This window comes from Rana temporaria, chromosome 1 (assembly GCF_905171775.1).
Source record: "Rana temporaria chromosome 1, aRanTem1.1, whole genome shotgun sequence".
Lineage (NCBI taxonomy): Eukaryota > Metazoa > Chordata > Amphibia > Anura > Ranidae > Rana > Rana temporaria.
The window spans coordinates 581,175,520-581,197,267 of record NC_053489.1 but is presented as its reverse complement, the minus strand read 5'-3'; the positions used below and the strand labels follow the sequence as shown (position 1 = coordinate 581,197,267).

Below are 21,748 nucleotides of genomic sequence, written 5' to 3'. Positions count from 1 at the left end.
TATATATATATATATATATATATAAAAAACAACATTGTAAATAAATTTTTTCCCCTTTTTTTTTATAAGTGATCGCATTCCCTCTGTTCTCAGCTGCATAAAAGCTGGGGGAAGAGAAGCAGCAACAGCAGCACACTGATCTTCTCAGTGAATGGCTGTGCAGCAGGGGGTGTCAGGACAAGTCTGATCTTTGGAGGAGAGTACTCCGAGTTCCCAGCACAGCTAGACAACTGACCACGCTATGCTCTCCTGCTTAATGGTAATTTTTTAATAGGAAAGCAAGGGGACTAGCAGGAACACCAGGGATTTCACATAAAATAAGCAATACAAAAAGAGATCAGGATACTCTATGCATGGTACAGCAGGCACATATCAGGATTATGAAGGGTTTGGGGTTAACAAACACTGTAATGCATTCTCTGCAATAGTGTAAAAATGTTAGGTTAGTAGAATTGCTCCCCTCACCCCCCCCCTTTATACTTCCCTTACTTGATCCAGTGCTGTGCCCGGAAGCAGTCTTCTCTCCTCTTTCCCTCAGGGACCGACAGGCAGCAGCGGGATTAATAGGCTCCTGCTGCGGTCAGTCAGAATTCATTGAGGGAGGGAGGGGGAGGTGGGGCTAAGCCGCACTGTGTGTCAATAGATGCATAAAGTGCTACTTGGGTGCCTATGGGGGACTTCGCAGAACTGGAGGAGACAGGAACACCAACAGGGGACCATTGCACAGAGCAGGCAAATAAAAACCTGTAATGTTTTTTTAAAATATCTTTACAATCACTTTAAAATGCATCTAAAGCCAAACATTCTCTTTTTAGTTTTAGGAAGGAAGGAATTTAACCTGACAGTTTTTGTCAGGGAGGCGGAGGGTGACAATTTCACTTTCCTTTACAGAATAAGCAGGCTTTCAGTTTCAAATTAGTGAGAAAAAGTAATAAGACAGTGTGGACATGCTTTTTTTTTTTTTTTTAACAAAGCAGACCACACTTTTAAATACAAAACAACTTAAATCACTACACAGTATTGCTCTGTACTGTATAATACATTTAGCTTTAGTCCATGTAAGATGAGAGAAAGCCTTAGTAAACAGAGACAGAAACACAGACACGTACAATATAGGATTCACACTCACCACATAAAATGTATATTCAAATTCATAGAAATGTATTTCCACACATTACAAACAGCCAATTTAGTAAGACAATGTGCAAAGTGCAACTCAAAGGCTTCTATGAGCTTCTAAATCATGTACATCACTACTGCTCTAAAACATTGTCTTATTAAAAAAGCTGGTCTTAAAATGTCTCTAAACTTGAAGACTTTTTTGTTTCGGAATAACCTAATAAAATGTGATAGTGAGTTTCTACCATAAAGTACATGCCCCCAATGCATTACTGTGAAAGATGAGTTTCTACGTACATGCACTCAATGAAAAGATTGCTAATCTTGCAGTGGCATTTGGTCCTGATCATCTGAACACATGGAGGGCAATCTTTGAGGTGACATCGGAGATTGCAACGATGAGGGCAGCCTGGGGGTCGAGGTTTTGAGCATTCCACTTCACACACAAAACATTCTGGACCAGACTAGAAGACAAATTAAATATATGAGTATTAAAGAGAAAAGGTCCTGACTGACGAAATGCAAGAATCTGAACATCCATAAGAATTGTATTTGGCCTCTTATTTAACTTAAAGGGGTTGAAAAGATACAATTTTTTTTCCCTAAATAGCTTCCTTTACCTTAGTGCAATCCTCCTTCACTTACCTCATCCTTCCATTTTGCTTCTAAATGTCCTTATTTCTTCTGAGAAATCCTCACTTCCTGTTCTTCTGTCTGTAACTCCACACAGTAATGCTAGGCTTTCTCCCTGGTGTGGAGTGTCGTGCTCGCCCCCCTCCCTTGGACTACAGAAGAGTCAGGATGGCCACTAACATGCAGCTCCTTTATCTATCTGCAACGTAGAGAGTGTCCTGATTCTCCTGTAATCCAAGGGAGGGGGTGAGCACGACACTCCACACCAGGGTGAAAGCCTCGCATTACTGTGTGGAGTTACAGACAGAAGAACAGGAAGTGAGGATTTCTCAGAAGAAATAAGGACATTTAACCACTTCCCGACCACCGCATGTATATGTACGTCCACAGAATGGCACGTACAGGCAGATGGGCGTACAGGTACGTCCCCGCCTTTCCGCGGGTCGGGGGTCCGTACGGGACCCCCCCCCCCCTACATGCGGCGGTCGGATTCCCTCGGGGAGCGATCCGGGATGACGGCGCGGCTATTTGTTTATAGCCGCTCCGTCGCGATCGCTCCCCGGAGCTGAAGAACGGGGAGAGCCGTGTGTAAACACGGCTTCCCCGTGCTTCACTGTGGCGGCTGCATCGATCGAGTCATCCCTTTTATAGGGAGACTCGATCGATGACGTCAGTCCTACAGTCACACCCCCCTACAGTTGTAAACACACACTAGGTGAACACTAACTCCTACAGCGTCACCTGTGGTTAACTCCCAAACTGCAACTGTCATTTTCACAATAAACAATGCAATTTAAATGCATTTTTTGCTGTGAAAATCACAATGGTCCCAAAAATTTGTCAAAATTGTCCGAAGTGTCCGCCATAATGTCGCAGTCACGGAAAAAAAATCGCTGATCGCCGCCATTAGTAGTAAAAAAAAAATAATGAATAAAAATGCAATAAAACTATCCCCTATTTTGTAAACGCCACAAATTTTGCGCAAACCAATCGATAAACGCTTATTGCGTTTTTTTTACCAAAAATAGGTAGAAGAATACGTATCGCCCTAAACTGAGGAAAAACATTTTTTATATATGTTTTTGGGGGATATTTATTATAGCAAAAAGTAAAAAATATAGATTTTTTTTCAAAATTGTCTATTTTTTTTTTTTTTAATAGCGCAAAAAATAAAAACCGCAGAGGTGATCAAATACCACCAAAAGAAAGCTCTATTTGTGGGGAAAAAGGGACGCCAATTTTGTTTGGGAGCCATGTCACACGACCGTGCAATTGTCTGTTAAATCGAAGCAGTGCCGACTCGCAAAACCTGGCCTGGGCATTTAGCTGCCTAAAGGTCCGGGGCTTAAGTGGTTAAAAGCAAAATCGAAGGATGAGGCAAGTGAAGGAGGACTGCACTAAGGTAAAGGAAGCTATTTAGGAAAAAAAAAGTGTACCTTTACAACCCCTTTAAGTAGTCTAAATGAGTAAGTGGGGCACCTGATATCACCAAAGGACTGCATATAATATTTTGTGTTTGTTATGCTACAGAAAATTGCAGGCATGATATAAGGGGTGGTCAGGGACTGACTACCTGTTGCATGGAACAGCTATTGATCATTATGTCCAGAACAGAGTGGATTAGGTACTAAAAAGGTAATAGCTCACTATGCAATTGTAAGCCCACACCCCATTTCAACTGCCATGACTGGTCACAACTATTTACCCCGACTATATACTGTAGCAAATAGGTCAAGATAATGCATTAGTATTGTAGAAACAAAAGTCAAATTTCAGTTCCTATTGGACGATAACTATGATGGACAGGGTCGCTAACCAACAGGAATTACAAAGGGCAGGCAAGCTTTAGTACTACAAGAAAATGTTGATGCTTTGCCTGTAAGAACAGCACAACATTTGACAACAGGATTGTTTCTGAGGCTGCTACAATTATGTGTAGTCACCTTTAGGTGCCTGCACTTTATACCTGCAACAGCTTTAGGTTTTGCCTTTGACAGTCTCTTTAAATAAACTTAAGTGAAATGGAGGCAATTTCTATAAGCCTCAAATATCAGAAAATACAGAATATCTCGAATCATTACCTTCTCTTTGTCACTATTATCCTCAGTGACTTTATGACATTCTTTTAAGCAAGTGTGGTTGCCACAAGCAAGGAAACGCCCACAGGGCCTCTTACAAGAAAATGGACCAGCAGAATGACATGGCAATGGGCTTATCTAAAAAAGAAAACACAGTGTTAGACTAAAGAGGTTACATGTCCAACACTAAATATTGTATGCAGATGTTATCATGACTCTCTAAAGCTTACCACACAATTTAAAATCAGAATGTGTAATCTTCCTTTACATCTACCAAAATCCTACTGCAACAGCCTGCTTCACTGGATATACATTTAAAGGATTTACAAAGCTTTGGTACATTTTAAGGAGATTGCACAAAGACTGTAGAGTCAGAATTGAAACACATATGGTGACTATAGGATGATCATCCTAGATGGGGCTAAGTGATTAGCCTGGTAGATCAGAGTCCTGGGTTTGAGTCCCGGCCCAGTGTCATTTATGTGCTCCCTCTTGGTTTGTGTAGACCTGCACCACTCTGATCTCCTCTCACTATGTCACATGCATGAGTACAAAATGTACTGATATATAGATGGGAATATTCCCAAACTGGCTTTAATGTGCAAATGTATGGTACGCACAGGGAATTGTGACTGATGTAAATGGCTCTAATAACACTGTAACAGATGTAAAACATCAGCACAATAATGCAAATGACCATCAGGTGCTCCTGAAAACTTGAAATAAACATACGGGTGTCCAAATAGTAACTAGCAACTCGGGTCTCAAGCATATCCTGCAGACACCAGTGTATTCTTTGCATCCCCAGTGTATTATTTGCTTTCCAGCAGACACTGCATGGAAATCATTGGTTCCTCTCAGGTAAAGAAAGCCAAACAAAGCCTTCTATTGGTTAAAGAGCATGATTTTCTTAAAGGAGAAGTCCACCTTTTACAAAAAAATAAATAAATAAATAAATATTAAAAGCACATTGTTTTGCAGGTTAAAAAAAATGCTTTTTCACTGCATTCTGTAAGGCACTGCACCAGCGATCAACAGATATGGGAAGCAATGCCTGCATCCCGTAGAAACTACGCAAGCTGTCTGTCTTTACCTTGTATGGGCAGGCCATTACCCATTACAGAATAGCAAGAAGAGTCAACTAACTACAAGAGCGCTCACCAGCGCCCTCACAGTTCCTTGAGAACTGCAAGCCATTAGCCACCGTAGCTGATGGTACTTGTAGGCATTCATTCACAGGAAACTGAGAAAGGATAATACAGACATTGGGCGGAGCCCAGCATGGCCCCACGGTTTTTAAATTGTGACAGTTGGTGCTGGGAGAAGATACCCCATCAGCTGTCACTGGAAGAGGAGATCGGGGGGGGGGTCTGTAACATGTTCCAAAAGGTGAACTTAGCTTTTAACAGCTAATTGACATACTGTAGCCGTCTGGCCCAAGTAAACTAGACATGCATGGTTCCCACTGACAAACATACAGCTTTATAACCTTACCTCATGTTTGCCGAGACATTCCCTGGGAGAGAAAAAGGGAAACATAATTATGAAAGAAGGGAAAAAATAAATCTGTAATAAGAGTATACTACTATGGCAAACTCAACAAATAACCATTGTGATAAGCAATATAGTGAAAATGCTCAAGTCAGATTTGATTTATCAGGAGAACCACCTAGTTTAAAATATTTAGAGTAATACAACAAAGTGAAGTGATTTTACACCTAGAACTGATATTCCTCAGTTTTTCTCTGAAATGCACAAAAAGCCAATTGCTATGAGTGATGCACAATATTGCTTCTCTATTTTTCTATATCTCCGTATTTCATTACCATCACAAGTCCCCCAAAAAATGTATTTTAGTCATTTCTGTGCAGAATAATAGCTTAGGTCCCATTCACATATGGGCAATTTGGAATTGCAGGCAGAATTGCTACAGTTCTGCCTATGATTCTAAAATGCACAAGATGCATTTGGTTGCCATTCATCCTGAAGGGCAACGCCATTCTGCCAAGACTGTCTCAGAGAACCGTGGCAAAAAGACAGAGCAAAATTGCTCTTGGCTGAGGTAAAAAAAAAAAAAGCGAAAATTGCACACAGGGCAGCCCCTTCAAGTGAGAGGATTGGAACACGCTTGCCCAACCAATGAGGCTGGCCATCTGTTATCAACTTCCATGAGTGTGGGATAAATTCATTTACCATTTCCTAGGCTTGAGTTGAAGTCCTGTACGATTAGAATATCCCATTTTATTAAGCCATTTTGTAAATCCCAGGACATAGGAATGGTTAATTCTTGGGTTGTATACACAAGCAATAAATTGCCATATCCACCTAGCAATTGTGGATCAAGAGGCAGCTTGTTCCTTCTGGGAGTCATTTGATGAAACAAACATGCATGTGGCTGCCAGGTAGACACGATCCTAACTACATTCAAACAGTGGAATGCAATCTCTGCCTAGCAACCAATCACCAGCTTATTAATAGAAAAAGTCAACTTTGGCATCTCCCCTCTCCAGTGCTGTGCTCCGCTGCAAGTCTCTGTGTCCTAAATCAGTGAAAGGGTCATTCATTGTTTTTTGTTTTTTTAATGCTATATGCAATATAGCGTTAACATTTTTACGTAAAACAAATGCACACTGTTTGCTGTCGATTTGCTTTTGTCACCTCGTCCCCAATTTCTCTCCCCAACTTAATCCAGCTCTTACAATCTTTCGGAAGGGCCTCCAGGTGAATCAAAACAAGTCCATTGCTATGAACATAAATCTTTCCAAACAGGTCTTATTTTCACATAAAACAGGGCGGTCTTGCTCTCCCCAATCTCGTCTGGTACTATCAGGCTGCACAAGTAGCTCAGCTATCCGCAGTCTATGTGCGTACAGAAAAGCCAGACTGGATAACAATTGAGCAGACGGCGGTGAACGGGGTTCCTCCGGATTATGTGAAATGGCAGCTCGCAAAGTGTAGGGTGCCCATATTGGCACCCAATTTATCAAATTATCTGGCCGTTTGGGATAGAGTGCGAAACAATCACAAGCTGGTCTCCCCGTCATTCTCTAAACCAATGGTCATCAACCCTGTCCTCAGGGCCCACTAACAGGCCAGGTTTTATGCATTACCTTGGGGAGATGCAGACTAGAATACTGCAATCACTGAGCAGCAAATGAGATCACCTATGATGTATTTCAGTTATCTTGCAAACCTGGCCAGTTAGTGGGCCCTGAGGACAGGGTTGATGACCACATCTCTAAACCATCTATTTAACAATCCCGCCTTTTCCACTGGCCTGGAACCGGATGCTTTCCGTTGGTGACTAAATAAGTGTATGTACAGAATTGGGCACTTGTTGACTCCCCGAGGTCTGTTTTCATTATCTCACCGCAGATCTGAATTGAAAATGCCTTAGTCTGAAATTTCAGTTCTTTCACATCTCCCATTTCTTGCATTCCTTGGGCCCATCGGTGTCTAAGGATACTACAGTCACTCCCCATCAGACATGGTGTACCCAGGAAGCAGGGCACAAGGGCGATATATCCAACATTTATAGGCTGCTTAACTCTGACAAATTTCCCTACACGATCTGGCCTCAGAAAGTGCTTTGGAACATTGGTACTCTTCCTTTCAGTTGTCCTATAAAAGGCATTTTTATTATTTCCCTATTGGAGCCAATGTCAAAAGTATTGACTCGGTGGTACATGGTGCCATCTCGCCTGTCGAGGCTTTATCCGTCTTCCTCACCCCTATGTTTTCAGGGTTCTCATTTGTTTGGCACTATGTATCAAACATGGTGTGAATGTCCGAAGCTGTGGGGGTTTTGGAACAAGGTTTTTGCTTTGATTTGGAAGGTTTCAGGAATCTTGTTTCCCCAACAGCCTTGTATTGCTCTGCTAAATAAGTCGATTGAGCACCTCCACTGCTCTAAGCAGCGATTGATCTTTTTTATGTTTTTAGCTGCAAAACTTACTATAGCTCGGTCTTGGAAACAATTCTCAGTGTGTATTTCATTGTATAGGCAAATGGTGTCTTTGATAATGCTCAATGAACAAATTGCCAGTAGGATTAATGGCACTACTAAGCTATTTGAGGCTGTCAGGAGCCCCTGGACTTCACGTGCAGCTGTAGGGGCTTTGAACATGGTCAGCTCTCCTTCTGAAAGCCTCATTTAGGATTCTCCTCTCCAGGCCTCTCTCTCTCTTCCTTACCTCTTCTCTATTCTTTTCTGCCATCACCAATGCTCCTCTCATGTTGGGCGGCCTCTCTCTGAAAAATAGTTCCAGTTGGTACATTTGCCTAGTGATTTGACTCGTTTCTCCCATTTGTCCACCAATTGTGCACCATTTTCTCCTGATGTTCTGAGACAGGACATGGCTTAAAGCTACTATGATGTTATTTCTTCATTCTGTATCACTCCCTTTTTTCCCCCACTCGAACGTTAGAGAGATGCCCGGTATTCACTGTTTTTTTAACAGTGTCATTTCACAAGATGAATTATGAGGGCGTATTTAGGGGCGGAATTAGGGGTGGGGTGGGTCAACTGGTGGCGAGTAGCTAAGGAATCGAAATTCTGCAGAAGATATCTGCAGTAGATATTCACAAATCGCCAGGGAAGACAAAAAGGCAATGCAGAAAAGCAATTATTACCAATAAGGTAGCGCAAAGAGAACAATGAGTAACGCTCCGATTAAACTAATTGAGAGATGGCCTCTTGCTAATGAGATTGTATAGAGGTCATCATTATATGAGCGGGTAGGTAGAAGGTGGCTTTGTGCAAAATGGACAGGGGGAGGGAAGGAGAAGAAAAAAAAAAAAAAAGAGTGGGAGATAAACAGGGAGGGAGGGTTGACTCAGGAAGTGAGAAGCCCTCTTCCCTGATTAAAGTTCCAGAAGGCTGTGGTTGAAGCCGGCAGGGTAAAATTTAGAGCTCTAGGAGTTGTCAGAGGATTTTTTACATTTTATCAGTCAATTTAGCGTTAATTTTTTTTAGGCTTCAGTTGGAGAGAAAGTGGGCAATTGCCAGGACTTTGCAACCGTTTACTTGCTCTGGGTGATCAATGTATATTACAAGAATTTTAACCGCTTCCCATCCACTGATAGGATCAGTGGCGTCCTTGGACAGTGCTGCAGTTTAACCTCTTCACACTCCAGTAACCCATATGAGTGCCGACAAAAAGCCAGGCTTTAATGCCCACATATGCATTACTGGGTGGGCAAGGTTTATGTGCTGTGAGTGGGTGGGTTGGGGATGTGTGTGGGGCGGAGCCGAACAGTGTGTGTAAATAGCAGCTTGCTATGGGGTACTCGGAGAAGAGGAGAAGGCAGAAGCGCCAGCACGGGACTCCTGAAAAGGAGGATCGGGGCTGCTCTGTGCAAAAACACTACACAGTGCAGGTAAGTGCAACATTTGCAGTTTGTTATTTTAGAAAAAAAAATATTAACTTTTACAATCACTTTAAATGAAGCAGCTCACATTAAAGCTTTATGTACACACAGCCTATATTCCGACCACGTGATAACACAAAAACGGTTTGCGTTTTCTGGGGGCCAAAAACTTTCCCATCTTGAATGTGATTCTTCCGCAGTCAGAAGAGGGGGGTTGAGGGAGGTTGAATCTCCACTAACCGCAGCAGCTCCTAAACTCTGCTAAAAGCCTATGTGTACATTGACACATAGGCATTTAATGTAGTTGAGAGTAGGAGCTTTGGGGGGAAAAAAACGCCCAAAATCTCCTAAACTCAAGTTTAGGAGCTGTAGTGTACATGAAGTCCAAGACAGAACTATACCCATAACAGCTTGATTAAAAATAATGTTCTTTAGCAAGGAACATTCCACATTAATAAATTATGCTACCAAAATAGTGTGTGCTGTAAATTGAAGCCAGCATTGTTCTTGTTTGCAGGAGGCTGCCATTTTTTCCGGAAGCCCAGAGCCACATGAGCAGCAGTAAATTTTTAGGCTGTCAGTAAATTAGCCTCTACATTTTCGGCACAAGGGTGAAAAACAGCGAGCACCTCAGCATTTGCAAAGTATGGCGAGACAGTTAATTACTGGATTTTAAACAGTATTGGCACGTATTCGTAATGTTTTACCTGCAAGAAGGGCCAGCCTGAAGTGATCTGGCAGGACTTAGGCTACTTTCAGACTGGGGCGGGGGGGGCGTGGGCGGTAAAAGCTCTTTACCAATGTAATAATGGCGCTTTTCGGCCAAAAGCGGGGCTTTGACCGAATAAAGGGTAATTGGCACCCCCAAAATGCTGCTGCCGAAGCGATTTGCAGGTGCTTCGGCAGCGGTGCCCAGTGTATCCAATGGCAGGGGCGGTGGAGGAGTGGTGTATTCACTGCTCCTCTATTGCCTGAAAGATGCTGCTTGCAGGACTTTTTATAAGGTCCTGCAAGCGCACCGCTCCAGTGTGAAAGCACTTTGCAGGGGAGGCGTTTTTCGGGCGCTATTTTTAGCCCAAAAGCGGCTGAAAAATGCCCAAGTGTTAAAGGGGGTCTTAATTTTCTGACTAAAGTTCCACTTTAATATATAAAAAAAACAGAACAGAACATTCCTTTTATAACTGGTTTTCTTCCCCAGCCAGAAGAGTCTCTTCCTTGCAACCCTTTCATCAGTTTCACCAACTGCCATTCCCCTGTCCATTGAGAGTGACTTGGTGACCCATAATTTCACTCTTTATGCACCAGGGAATGGCAGTTGGTGGAACTTTGCGATAAAACCAGGTGAAGTCAGGCCCCAGTATGAAAGTGAAGCTTAAGTCACAGGAGTGTAGAAGAGGGTTTCTGGCTAATAAAGGCAATATTTAAAAGGTAACACGGGGTGGGTGCTCTAAAAGCACGACTTCACAAGATGAAAGTGAATCTGCAAATTTATCATGTTTTGTTAAAATTTATTTTTTAGCCCTGGCTGATAGCTATAGCTACAAACCTATAACTAACAAATAAATAAACTGCACAGACAAAATACATTTTTCATTACTTTTGTCTAGACCTAAAATTGACTTACAGTGATAACACAGAGATATTTATAAAATGGCTTCTCCTGAAGCCAGTGATCAATGAAGCAAAAAGGAGAACAGAGGCTACATCTGGAAGCATTAAAGCAGAGTCATGTTGCACTTGTCACAGAGCGAGGACCAGACATCTCATCATCATAAAACAACCTTCATAGAGGAAGTAATAAAAACCATGCAAAGGATATTAAGGTAACATGAACCTGTTTCTTCTACAGACCAGTCCCAAATATAAATCAATACAGAAAGAGCATGCAGACAATAACACAAACTACAATGTATTATTAACTGTGCATATGGTGCACTTCAGAAAAATTGATGAGCGATTTACGTGCCTTGCAAAATGCTCTATAGTTAATATTACTGTCAAATCATACATAAAGCTCATCATCACTAAAAATACTGTATTTTCTCCTGTCTATGTGCCAGTGGGCATACGTTGCTTTATTTCCCGACACTGAAATGCAAATGGTAGTGAGAAAAGTTCTCTATACAGTGAGGGAGAATACTCTATTAGACAGAACAAGTCCATTGGAAAATGTACCATCACCTGATATTCTAGTTTCTCCTCACTTTCTCCCCCAATGACAATGGTCACCGGGACAAGCAGAGGAGGGTAAATCAACCAAGTGGGGACAGCAATAAATACCTGACAGAGAAGGTTTATCGTAATGCATTCTATGCATTACAATAAAAAATCATCAGTGTGCAACAGCCCCCCCTAATACTTACCTGAGCCCCATCTCTGTCCAGCGATGTCCACTAGTATCTCAACTGTCTGGGACACTCCCTTGTCATTGGCTGAGCCACAGAAGTGGTGTCATTGGCTCCCGCTGCTGTCAGTCAGTTAGCCAAACAGGAGAGAGAGGGGCCAGAGGCCAAACGGCAGCCCAGTATCTGAATGGACACACTGAGCTGCAGCTTAGCTTGAGTGCCTCCACAGCAAGCTGCTTGCTGTGGGGGCACTAAACAGGAGGGAGGGGCCAGGAGCACAGAAAAGGCAACCGAGAAGAGGAGGATCTGGGTTGCTATGTGCAAATCCACTGCATAGAGCAGGTAAGTATAACATGTTTTTTATTTTTATAGAAAAAAAATACGAGACTTTACAATCACTTCAAGGTTCTAATCAAAGCCAAAAATAAAAGGTTTGGTTATACATACACTTTAAGGCCCCATGCACACTGGATGTTGGCTGTAGAATGCTGCGTTAAAAACCATGAGTGTTGCAGCGTTTGCATTTTTTTAGCTTTTTTTTGTTGTAAAAACCATACTCCCACAAAAGATTGAGGCTCAAAAATGCTCATAAATGCCAGACAACCGTGTTGGAGCATTTTTACAGCTGAAAAACTCCTCTTCAAACACAGCAATTCTGGGGGGTTTTCCCAGCCTGAAAAGGCCGATAACCTACCGGTATGTGTGCATGGACACACAGGATAACATGCTGGAGTGTTTACTGGCTGTAGAAAAAAAAATATGCCAGATGCCCAAACAAGCAGCTGTAAAAATGCCCACTGTGCAGGAGGCCCAATACTCGTAGGTATGCTATTCAATATATAAATTCCTTTTTAATTTTACATGCTGTTATTTGTTTTTCTTCCTATTTACATGAAGACTGCACTGTCCAGCCAAGTGATATTTAATAGAATTGGGACAAACACTTCCAGGAGGAATGCTTATAAAAACACATTTGTAAGTGCTTTGGTCATTAATCTCTGCAACTCACTGGAACCCATCTGCAGATGCATGTCCACAAGATGACAAAACTGCAGCTATTTTAATGCATAACAAACGGTGTCGTCACCCTGTAGAAGCTGAAAATCAACAAATCTACTGGTAAAATAAACAGATAAAAAAAAAAAGAAGAAAATACTATGTTGCAGTTTGGGCTCAAGACAAACAAAGCTGCGTCATACTAATAAAAGGTGTGCTTTATATACTCACGTTGGTATAGGGACTTGACAAGGACGACATGGTAAAGCCTTCTGGATAAAAGCTGGTTCAGAGGGCTGCTCCCAAGGACCGGCTAGCTGGGTCTGACCAGGTGTAAAGAGAAATGTCATTTAAAAAGAGATTGCATTGACAAAATGACCACTTTGTAATGTACCATTTACGCCGTTACGCAAATAATTCTATAAAGAGGTTAAAGTGATTGTAAACCTCAGACATTAAAGCGGTTCTCCACCCTAAAGTGGAGTCCCGCTGATCGGAACCCGCCCCCCCTCCGGTGTCACATTTGACACCTTTCAGGGGGGAGGGGGGTGCAGATACCTGTCTAAAGACAGGTATTTGCACCCACTTCCGGCCACACGCTACGGGCGAAAGACGGGTTTTTCTGACTTCCCGTCTGTCGCCCGTTGTGTGCTGGGAACACTCGGCTCCCAGCACACAGCGTGTGAGCCAATCGGCGGGCGCAGCGCGACTCGCGCATGCGCCGTAGGGAACCGGGCAGTGAAGCCGCAGCGCTTCACTTCCTGGTTCCCTCAGCGTGGATGGCGGGGGGAGCAGCAGAGAGACGAGCGATCGCTCGTGCTCTGCTGCGATCAGCGCTGGACTCCAGGACAGGTAAGTGTCCTAATATTAAAAGTCAGCAGCTGCAGTATTTGTAGCTGCTGGCTTTTAATATTTTTACCCCGTGGCACATCCGCTTTAAATATGAATAAAGCATATGACTATAGTATGTACTGTTCTCCATTAAAAGCACTAGGTGTCATTTCTGTCTACTTCTTCATTCCTCTGCCATCAGCATGAATCACTTCTAACAATTTTAACTAACACCAATAGAAAAATGGAGACAGGGAGGGACCTCCAGCTGATTGACAGCCTCAGTTCTGTTCCTGTGTGGAGTGGTGTCCCTTCCCTCCAGTCAGCTCTCAGACCTCTCCTCATTGAGCTCTGCAGAGGGTAACTTCAGCTCTCCACCCCCTTTTTTTCCGAACACTCAGGTGAGCTTATAAATGTAGCATCTTGAATGGATGTAGAGAAGAGAAGACAGCAGACAGACAGGTACAATTTATGTAGAAGGAATGGTTTAATCTCTGTAGCACCTGAGGATAGTCGCGTCACTGGGTATATGTAAGGGTTTACAACCACTTTAAGAAAAATTAGATACCAAAAAAACTAACTTGTTCTGTACACAAGATTGGATTTATAAGTCTGTCTATCCCTGGCCCTCAGCATGACCATGACTATGAAAGACACCCCTGTTACTGCTTTTGAATATCTAGCACTTTACCAGTTTTAATTGGCTTTATAAAATCATGTTCATGCAGCAGAATTTGCTTTGGTGAACTATGTATTCCTTTGTTGATCTATGCTGCTAACATTTCCTTTACTGTGTAGTACCTGTTAATTGTCTTCAATAACTAGCAAACTAAGTAAATACTCATATTACTATATAATAGAGGATATCTTCCCTGAGATATGCCATGCAACCATGGATGGAGACATGCAGTGACTCCGAAGAAGCCACAGGAAATCAAGCACGCCGATGCAAAAATGGATTAAAAAAAAAACAACACAACAACAAAACAGGAAAACAATTATTTCACCACTTGCCGACTGTATACTGTACATATACAGTGGCAAGGCGACTCTCCTCTTTCCAGAATTGCATACCTGTACCTGATCCTGCACTTCCGGGTCTGAGGCATGCACTCGCACCAACTCACCATCCGTTGGGACCTGCCGATCGTTCCCGAAAGAGGCAGAACGGTGGTCTGCCGATGGAAAAAACAAGGCAGATCCTTGTTCTGTTAGTAGGGAAGGTAGGGATTCTGTGTTTCTGCTAAGCAGGAACACGGATCTCTGCCTTTCCACAGTAAAAGCACCCCCCTACAGTTAACAAGCACTCCCTAGGAACACATTTAACCCTCTAATCAACCCTGAAGTTAACCCCTGCCCTGCCAGTATCATTAGTACAGTGGCAGTGCATGTTTTTTAGTACTGATCACTGGTCCTCAAAAAAGTGTCAAACGTGCAAGTGTCCAATTTGTCCGCCGCGATGTTGTAGTCGATAAGTCGGCCATTACTAGTTAAACGATATCCCATAGTTTGGTGATGCTATAACTTTTGCGCAAACTAATCAATATACGCTTATTGCGTTTTTTTTTTTACCAAAAATATATAGCACAATACATATTGACATACATTTTTTTTACAGAAATTAGATTTACATTTGTTATGTTTTTTTTTTCAAAATTGTCGGTTTTTTGTTTACAGTGCAAAAAATAAAAACTGCAGAGGTGATTGAATAGCACCAAAAGAGAAATCTATTTGTGGGGGCAAACAAACTGACATACATTTTATTTGGGTACAGTGTTGTACGATCTTGCAATTGTTAAAGTAATGCAGTGCCATATCACAAAAAAAAAATCACGTTCATGAAGGAGGGGGGGGGGTGTAAACCTTCCGGAGTTGAAGTGGTTAATTATAAAAAACAAAGCTATGGCAGTTTGATGCACCTTACTTTAGCAAACTAAAGAGTTATGCCGCGTACACACGTTTTTCATGACGAGAAAAATGCAATTATTTAAATTGGTCATTAAAAACAATCGTGTGTAGGCTCCAGAGCATTTTTCCTCGACGTCAAAAATGGGCATTAAAAATTTAGAACATGCTCTAATTTTTCTCGTTGTTTTTCACGTCGTGAAAAACGGTTGTGTGTAGGCTTTAACGACAGGAAAAAAACGTGCATACTCAGAAACTAGTATTGAGACAGGAGTGCTCGTTCTGGTAAAACTAGCATTTGTAATGGACATAGCACATTCGTCACACTGTAACAGACTGAAAAGCATGAAGACTGAAAAGCGCAAAATCGTCTCACACCAAACTTTTACTAACACAAAATCAGCAAAAGCAGCCCAAAGGGTGGCGCCATCCGAATGGAACTTCCCCTTTATAGTGCCGTTGTACGTGTTGTATGTCACCGCTCTTTGCTCGAGCATTATTTTTAAGAATCACAAGAAAAGAAGACAAGAATCACGTAGAAAAAAAAAATTTGTTTTTTCCATGACATTAAAAACGGTCGTGTGTACGCGGCATTAGGGTTTAGATGCAGTTTAAGGGTCTATGTATAGGTAAATGACTTACCAGTCCTTTCTGTTTCACTAGAGCTTCATCATGGCAAGGGACAGGGCACAAGTGACCGCATTTTTGTAAGGTTTTCTGACAAATCTGTCGGCATGTCGGACATGGACCAAAATGGCACCTATGTTTTTCTCTAGTCTCATGATGGCAGGTAGAAGGGCGACTTCAAAAAGGGAAGACAATGCATGTGTGTTACATTAGCAGCAGTAATTCTTTACATACAAATGTATTATGGTGGTAGAAAGCTTTATATACCTGCACACAGCCTTGCAGCGTGGTGGTTTAGTACTGCGCTCTCTGCCACAAGGAACAGTCAGCATAGTTTTGCCACAGTTACATTTCACATCAACAGTCACTGGACACGGATAGCAGCTTCCTATAATTAAAAAGAAAAAACTATAATCCCCTTTACACAGTAATACCCACATTAAAAAAGTGTGGTGCTAAAAAGTAGACTTGAGAATAGCAAAAGAAAGCACAAAGCTCCCCACTGATGTATATCACTAAACCCTGGTAAAGATGTAATGCAGCCATTGGTAAAGATGTAATGCAGCCATTGGTAAAGATGTAATGCAGCCATGTTTACATAACATGGACCTCTCATTGAGACTCCATTCGCACCTGAGCAGATTTTCAGGTGCTTTTTTGCAAGCGTATTACGTGCATTTTACATGTGTATTCTAGCTTCAGGTGTTTTTATTTTAGCCAATAGAAAGCACCAGGGGCAGGGGATTAGGGGTGGAGAGTTGCTTTTTTTTGCCAGAAAACATGCAACTAAAATGCACATGTTAAGCGATTTTCAGGCATTCCTATTGAAGTCTATGAGGCCAATCTGCCTAAAGAAGCTCATGTACTTTTTCGAGCAACAAGCATTTCACTACAAGCGACAAAACACTCATATGTGAATAAGGGCCATTGAAAGGAATGGGATTTTGTTTGTCGAGTGTACAAGTTTCAAGCAGAAAATCGCTCAGGTGTGAACGGGGCCTTAGTGTTACCATAACAGTAGTAGTTGGAGTGCAAAAAAGATAAATGGACAGATATTCTGGAAGTGGCGATATGCGACTTTACCAGACTATCCAACAACCTAACCTCCTACAATTGCCACAGCAACATACAAGTGAACAAAGCTAAAAATGGTACAGAAAGGAAATGTTTAAATCACGTCACATTATGTTTTCAGATCTTCACAATACAAAAGCAAGGACAGTAGATATCTTCTGTATCTTTAAATGCTGTTCTGGTAAGAGTGGTTACCACTAAAATGTAAGCAAGTCTGTATCAGAACAAGTTCATATTTTGGAAAATTTCTAGACACTTTTTTTTATTACAAAAATGAAGGATCTCCTGCAGATTTTGTCCGTTTGCCCACTTACAAAGAAATTAATGGTCTATAATTTTTTATCATAGGTGTATATTAAAAATGATAGACACAGAATATCAACCACAAATCCAGAAAAACAAAAAACACCACATGATACAAATGGCAAAGGTGAGGCTCAGAAAAAAGCACATTAAGGTCACGGAGTGGCCTAGCCAGTCTCCATACCTTAAGGCTATAGAAAATGTATGGAGGGAGGTGAAAACTTCAAGTTGCCAGGTGATAGCCAAGAAACCTTGAGAATTAAAGGAACACTAAAGGTTCGTTTTTTATTAGATCAATTGATTGCTGTAAGCTAGAGCATTTAAATATCACTTACCTCGTTTTTCCTTTTGACCTCCAAAATACAGTAATCCAGGTTTGAAAATGCCATTTCCTGTCTCTCCTCTTCTTGCTTTCCACCAGCATCTGAGCTGTTTTGCATGGTGGAAAGCAGAATGTGCTCACCCCCTCCCTATGACTACAGCCCTGCGTGAAGATGTTCTCTTATCCCTCACAGGCATGGAGGCTAAGCCTAATGGGAACTGTAGTTCCCATTAGGCCGTGATGTAGCAAGAATGAATGCGCACCGCAAACCAGGAAGTCAGTGAGAATAACGATTCAGGAGTGACGGAGGTGAATAAAACAGCTCGATTTCAACAGGTATCAAACTAGTTATAATGCAAAACATTACTTTTTACTTTATCAGCTACTGTCAGACTTTAATTTAAGAGGAAAATGTTTTTGTCTTTACAACCCCTTTAAGGGCCTGATCCACAAAAGGGATACGCCGGCGTATCTACTGATACGCCGTCGTATCCCTGTTTCTATCTATGGAACTGATCCACAGAATCAGTTTCTCATAGATAGGCAGAAGATCCAACATGTGTAAGGGACTTACACTGTCGGATCTTAGGATGCAGTACCGCAGCCGCCGCTGGGGGCATTTCTCGTCGAAATCCAGCGTCGGGTATGCAAATTAGGACTTACGGAGATCCACAAAGCTTTTATGCTTCGTTTTTTTTTCTCCGTAAGTATTAGTTTGCCGTCGCAAAATTAGGGCTGCTTTTACAAAGTGTAAAGTTAGTACACCATGTAAAAGTAGACCCTTCTTTCCCGCGGCGCTGCCAATTTTGTTTTTAAATTTATTTTTTTCCCGCCGCATCTCTTTTTTTCCCCGACGCAACTTTTTTTACCTGGCGCGATTCACAAAACTCGGCGTAACGTAACTTCGCGCAAAGCACGTCGGGAAAATCGCGTCGGAGCATGCGCAGTACGTCTGGCGCGGGAGCGCGCCCAATTTAAATGGGACTCGCCCCTCGCCGGACGGATTTAAGTTACACCGCTCAAAATTTCTAGGTAAGTGCTTTGTGGATCGGGCACTTAGGTAGAGATTTTGCGGCAGTGTAACTTAAACGGGAAAAATTAAGTTACGCCGGGTTTTTGTGGATCAGGCCCTTAGAGAAGATCTGTAAAAAGTGGACCCAAATCCTTCCAGAGGTGTGCAAATCTGGTAACCAACTACAAGAAATGTCTGACCTCTGCTTGCCAACAAGGGTTTCTCCACCAAGTCATGTTTTTCTTGGGGTTCAAACACTTATTTTACTCATTGAACTGCAACTCAATTTATAATGTTTGTATCATGTGTTTCTGGATTTTTGGTTAACCACTTGGGATCCGTGCTATGGACAAAAGACGTCCACATCGCGGCTCTCAAGTGCCGAGTGGACGTCTTTAGACGTCCTGTTGTTGTCATTCCCTGTGCGCGCTGCTGGGGGGCGCGCAGCGAGGAAACAACGTGCCCGGCGCATTGCTCGGGAGCCGATGCGTGTGCCTGGCGGTCGCGATGTCCGCCGGGTACACGCGATCGTCGGTAACACAGCAGGGACGTGGAGCTCTGTGTGTAAACACAGAGCTCCACGTGCTGTCAGAGGAGAGGAGACCGATCTGTGTCCCTTGTACATAGGGACACAGCATCGGTCACCTCCCCCAGTCACCCCCCACACAGTTAGAACACACCCAGGCTACACATTTAACCCCTTCCTCACCCCCTAGCGTTAACCCCTTCACTGCCAGTCACATTTATACAGTAATTAGTGCATTTTTATAGCACTGATCGCTGTATAAATGTGAATGGTCCCAAAATTGTGTCAAAAGTGTCCAATACGTCCGCCGCAATATCGCAGGTCTCAAAAAAAAAAAAAAAAAATCATAAATCTATCCCCTATTTTGTAGGCGCTATAACTTTTGCGCAAACCAATCGATAAACGCTTATTCCGTTTTTTTTTTTAACAAAAATATGTAGAAAAATACGTATCGGCCTAAACTAAGGGAAATTTTTATTTTTTTTAAAAAAAATTGGGATATTATTATAACAAAAAGTAAAAAATATTGTGTTTTTTTCAAAATTTTCTGACTTTTTATGTTTATAGCGCAAAAAATTAAAATCGCAGAGATGATCAAATACCACCAAAAGAAAGCTCTATTTGTGGGGAAAAAATGATAAAAATATAATTTGGGTACCGTGTTGTATGACCGCGCAATTGTCATTCAAAATGCGTCAGCGCTGAAAGCTGAAAATTGGTGTGGGCACGAAGGGGGTTTAAGTGCCCAGTAATGAAGTGGTTAATAACCTGTCTCGATCATTTAAAATACACCTATGATAAAAATATAGACACTTAATTTCAGACACGCAGGGAATCAAATAATGAATTTTCTCCACTGTGTATAATTTATATATATATATATATATATATATATATATATATATATATATATATATATATATATATATATATATACACACACACACACACACACACACACACACATAGTATCTCACAATAGTGAGTACACCCCTCACATATTTTATTATATCTTTTCATGTTTTTATTTAAAATTTAAAGTAGTGAGTATACAGCATGTATAATAGTTAAAATTTCCTCAAAATAACTCAACCACAGCCATTTATGTCTAAACTGCTGGCAATGAAAGTGAGTACATTGTTGCTCTACATAAAGATGGCCTAGGCTATAAAAAGATTACCATGACCCTGAAAGTGAGCTGCAGCACGGTGGCCAAGACCATACAGCGGTTTAACAGGACAGCTTCATCGGTACTGGGAGGAAGTTTCTCAGTGCATCACTAGATTAGCCCAGGTACCTGTTCCCTTGGACCCCCTGGTGTACTTTTGCTTGGGGCCATTGATGTTGAAAAGTTTCAGAAAAGAATGTATCATATAACTAGATTGATGTATTTAGCTAGAAAGCTTATTACACGATATTGAATGGCACCGGCGGTCCCCACGGGGAAGCAATCGATCACCTATGTTAACTCCTTACTCTTGCAGAAAGGTTTCCCTATAGCTGCAGGAAGGCAGTGGGTAAAATTTGATCTTATACGGCAACCTTGGCTGGGGGATCCCAGCCTTGCACCACCACAATTGTTAATGGATAGACTTTCTATGTAGAGTAGGAAACTATAGCTTGAATGTGTTAATGGTCGCGCACTAGACCCGGGAGAATCCGGTGGTTGAAGAAATTAATTATGTTGTTCAGATATAAAAGGTCTTGTGTGTGCTGGCAATAGTCTTGGAGTTAGGGATGGGGGTAAAAAAAAAAAAAAAAAAAATGCTATAGTTGCATCGTATACGGTTATTGCTCATATTATATGGACTCATGCCCTATTATGCTCTTCACTTGAATTGTTCTGTATGATAAAATGTACAGATTATATGTACTATTTGAGCAATTGTTTAATAAAAAAAGTTTTGATCCAAAAAAATAAATAAATAAATAAAAAATGGCCTAGGCCAGTGATGGCGAACCTTGGCACCCCAGATGTTTTGGAACTACATTTTCCATGATGCTCATGCACTCTGCAGTGTAGTGGAGCATCATGGGAAATGTAGTTTCAAAACATCTGGGGTGCCAAGGTTTGCCATCACTGGCCTAGGCTATAAAGAAGATTTCCAAGACCCTGAAACTGAGCTGCAGCAAAGTGGCCAAGACCATACAGCGGTTTAACAGGACAGGTTCCACTCAGAATGGGCTTCGCCATTGTCGACTAAAGAAGTTGAGTGCACGTGCTCAGCATCATATCCAAAGGTTGGCATTGGGGAAATAGACATATGAGTGCTGCCAGCATTGCTGCAGAGGTTGAAGGGGTGGGGGTCAGCCTGTCAGTGCTATGGCCATACGCAGCACACTGCATCAAATTGCTCTGCATGGCTGTTATAAAGATGATGCACAAGAAAGCCCACAAACAGTTTGCTAAAGACAAGCAGACTAAGGACATGGATTACTGGAACCATATACTGTGGTCTGAGGAGACCAAGATAAACGTATTTGGTTCAGATGGGGTCAAGTGTTGTGTTGTGACAACCAGGTGAGGAGTACAAAGACAAGTGTGTCTTTCCTACAGTCAAGCATGGTGGTGGGAGTGTCATGGTCTGGGGCTGCATTTCATTGAGG

General features: G+C 41.9%; 1 protein-coding gene across 2 annotated transcripts in view; it reads right to left on the bottom strand.

Moving 5' to 3' along the window:
• NFXL1 (nuclear transcription factor, X-box binding like 1) overlaps positions 1-21,748 on the bottom strand; it is a 127,229-nt gene that overhangs the window by 44,207 nt on the left and 61,274 nt on the right. For both annotated transcript variants that reach the window (XM_040334972.1, XM_040334979.1), the window contains exons 13-18: positions 16,172-16,292; positions 15,920-16,079; positions 12,773-12,864; positions 5,325-5,346; positions 3,834-3,968; positions 1,417-1,583 (exon numbers count right to left, since the gene is read on the bottom strand). In XM_040334972.1, coding sequence (XP_040190906.1) covers positions 1,417-1,583; positions 3,834-3,968; positions 5,325-5,346; positions 12,773-12,864; positions 15,920-16,079; positions 16,172-16,292 — 697 coding nt within the window. The remainder of the gene's footprint in view (positions 1-1,416; positions 1,584-3,833; positions 3,969-5,324; positions 5,347-12,772; positions 12,865-15,919; positions 16,080-16,171; positions 16,293-21,748) is intronic.